The sequence below is a fragment of the Odontomachus brunneus genome, unplaced genomic scaffold (genome assembly GCF_010583005.1).
Source record: "Odontomachus brunneus isolate Ranch 3 - 2012 unplaced genomic scaffold, Obru_v1 Obru_scaffold_207, whole genome shotgun sequence".
Taxonomy (NCBI): domain Eukaryota; kingdom Metazoa; phylum Arthropoda; class Insecta; order Hymenoptera; family Formicidae; genus Odontomachus; species Odontomachus brunneus.
This window is the reverse complement of record NW_022639657.1, coordinates 198,669-201,631: the sequence shown is the minus strand read 5'-3', so window position 1 is coordinate 201,631 and position 2,963 is coordinate 198,669. Positions and strand designations below refer to the sequence as shown.

The following is a 2,963-nucleotide window of genomic DNA, read 5'->3' as shown; positions in this document are numbered from 1 at the left end:
ATTGCTTCGAAACAAACATCGTTTTATCGAGATGGTATCGCCCAGTTGCCAGAAAGATGGCAAAAAGTTGTAGAAAGTGATGGAAAATACTTTCATTAAAATAATTTAAATAAATTTTTTACAATAAATGTTTTTTCTCAGTATTTTTTGGGCGGAAACTAAGTTAAGGTCCTAATACATCCCACACAGCACGTAATATTGCAAAAATATTGCAGTGATATTGCAATATAGTGGTAATATTACATATCGCAGTGAAATATTACAGAAATATTACTGAAATATTGCACCTTTACATATATCATTGAAATATTACAGAAATATTACTGCAGTATTACATACTTATATCATTGAAATATTACACATTTATATCATTGAAATATTACACTTATATATTTGCAATATTATAGTTAAATTATAGCAATATATCATATTCTAAATAAAATGGTGACATCAATTGACATATCAATTTCTTTGACATTATAGATATCATTAAAACGTTATTACGGCGTCATTTGAAGTCACCTTCCCTTACAGAAATAGTATTTTTTAAAAGTTTCTTTTAAAATTTAGTATTTCAATTTGTTTAATATCTCAAATATCTGTAGCCTGGAAGGGCTGGAGGAGGCCCGCAAAAGGCAGACGCAGCAGGCCGCCGAGGTAGGGCTGCTCAAGGACGAGCAAGCCCTGCTGAGGCGGCAAAATGAGTGCCTGCGCGAAGGCATATTGGCGGCCCCATCGCCCGGCCCCTCTGCAGAGAGGGGGTGTCCTCCGGAGAGAGGGGAAGAGGAAGAGGGAGGTGGTTGAGGTGGGTGCAGAGACAATGTCTCCCCTTTCCTCCCTCTCGTCCCCCGACCCCAGGGAGAGGAAGAGGAGGAAGGAGGGGAATAAGAGGAGGGTGCAGAAGATCGTATCTTCCTCCTCCTCGTCCTCCCAGGAGAGAATGAAATGCGAGAACGGGAGAGACGGGCGGACTCTCCCTCTCTCCCTCCCGCTTTCACTGCCGCTCACGGATGAGCAAAGGGAAGTGGGGGACAGGTGTCGAGCGGAGGTAAAAAGGGACGTGGCGGGGGGCACGCTGCCCCCGGTCAACGTTCCCTCTCTAAAGGCGCGGGGGGCACAAAACCCCAGCGGCCAGAACACTCGCTCTCACTCCTCCCTGAGGAAGGAGACCCCCGCTGCGACGCGGGCGGCGGGTAGTGGGCCTCCGCGACCACTGCCGCTGCCACGTAAGCGGTTGGGCGGGGGTGGTGGGCCGGTGGCGTCGGGTGGGCGACGAGACCACCCCTCGATGAATCAAGCGAGTGAGCCCATCCCTGGTGGCCGGGACGCTGGCCTGGGGGAATAGTGGGAGAAGCGGGTGGCGGCCCTCGTAGTAGCGTTGGTTCCCCGATTGCTGCGGGAGATGGGATTCGCCCTTCCTCCTCCTAGGGACACCTATGCCGAGATGACTGGGTGCTCGCGGGGGATGACGGGGGGCCATGGGGACCGCCGGTCATTTCTTTCTTTCTCTCCTCTCCCTACTCCTGCTGGAGATGAGGGGCAAGAGAAAGAAGAAGAAGACGACGAAGAAGAGCGGGCAGAGTGGCGCAGGGGAAGGCGCCATTCAAAAGGCCCGTCAAAGAGGCAAGCCCCCCGCCCTGGACTGGACCGCAGCGCGGTCCAAGGGGGGTTCTGCTCCTATCTCGGTCGCCGAGGATTGAAGGAAGGTGACCGGGAGGAAAAAGAAAAGGAAGAGAAAGGGCGCTAAAGAGGTCCCTGGACCGGCGGCTCCGAAGCCTCGGCAACAAGCCGGGGCGGAAAAAAACGAGTCCGGGGGAGCCAATCGCCCTCCTCAGAATGCCCGGAGAGGACAGGCGGACATCCCCAAGGTCCCTCGCGCCGCCGCAGTCACAGTCAGTTGCCCAGCAGACACATACGCTGATGTGATGCGGCGGGCGATGGAGAGCATTGATCTGGGCGAACTCGGGATTGGGGAGATTAGGAGCAAGAGGGCGGCCACCGATGCTCTCCTCCTCGAGATCCCCGGTCCCGAGTCGCATGCGAGGGCGGATGCCCTCGCCGGTAAGATGTCGATCCTCTTCGCCGACACGGGGAACGTGCGGATAGCGCGTCCCTCGAAGAGGGCCGACATAAGGGTCCGCGACCTCGACGATGCGGCCACCGTGGAGGAAGTCGTCTCCGCGGTGGCGGTCGCCGAAGGCTGCAGGCCCGGTGAGGTAAGGGCAGGGGCAATCCGCCCCGAGGGGGACCGCATGGGGGCGCTATGGCTCCAGTGTCCCCTTGAAGCCGCCCGCAAAGTCTGGGACGGAGGGCGCCTCAAAGTAGGCTGGTCCTCCGTCCGGGTGGAGGCCCTGACGAAGCGCCCCCCCAATGCTACAAATGCTTGGAGTGGGGGAACGTCAGGGCCTCCTGCAGGAGCAGCGCCGACCGCAGTGGTCTTTGTTACCACTCCCGCGGCGTGCGACGCACTGGCGACATGCCCGGTGTGTCGCGACGCCGGTCGGCCCTGTGCCCATAGGGTTGGAGGTCCCGCCTGCCAAATGGGCAAGCGGGGAAGCGGGGGTAAGGGAGGGAGGCGGAGACGCAAGGCGTCTGATAAATCTTCGCCCTCTAAGCCTCCCGCAGTCAAGGAGGGGGTTCCCGTTACCACTCAGGCGGAAGGGGGTCCCAAAGCCCCAGCTCCTCCTGAGGACTGCTCCCTGCTCCATTGGGGCAGAGGCCTCCCTCGGTGAAGACCGGGGCGAAGAGAGGCGGCGGTGCTCGTGCCGAGGGGGTCCAGAATAAGGACTCCTCGGCCGAGCGTTGCAATAAAAAAAAGAAGGATGGCCTGGAGGAGAGCGGTAAGCCGTAATGGCGACCCGCCTCCTCCAGCCGAATCTGAACCGCGCTCACGGAGCTCTGGACTTTTTTGAACAGGTCCTCCGCGAGCGCGGTTGCAGGCTGGGGATCGCCGCCGAGCCCAA

The 2,963-nt window shown here is 57.0% G+C and overlaps 1 protein-coding gene across 1 annotated transcript; it reads left to right on the top strand.

Annotated features, from left to right (window-relative positions):
- Nucleotides 1-1,925: 1,925 nt before the first annotated feature.
- Nucleotides 1,926-2,732, top strand: LOC116852223. Its single transcript, XM_032832346.1, has one exon. It carries the CDS (start codon nucleotides 1,926-1,928, stop codon nucleotides 2,730-2,732), a length of 807 nt encoding a protein of 268 aa, XP_032688237.1.
- Nucleotides 2,733-2,963: the final 231 nt, after the last annotated feature.

Bases quoted from the DNA above. Each gene is read 5' to 3' on its own strand.
- LOC116852223 (XM_032832346.1), top strand. From the start codon at position 1,926: ATGCGGCGGGCGATGGAGAGCATTGATCTGGGCGAACTCGGGATTGGG.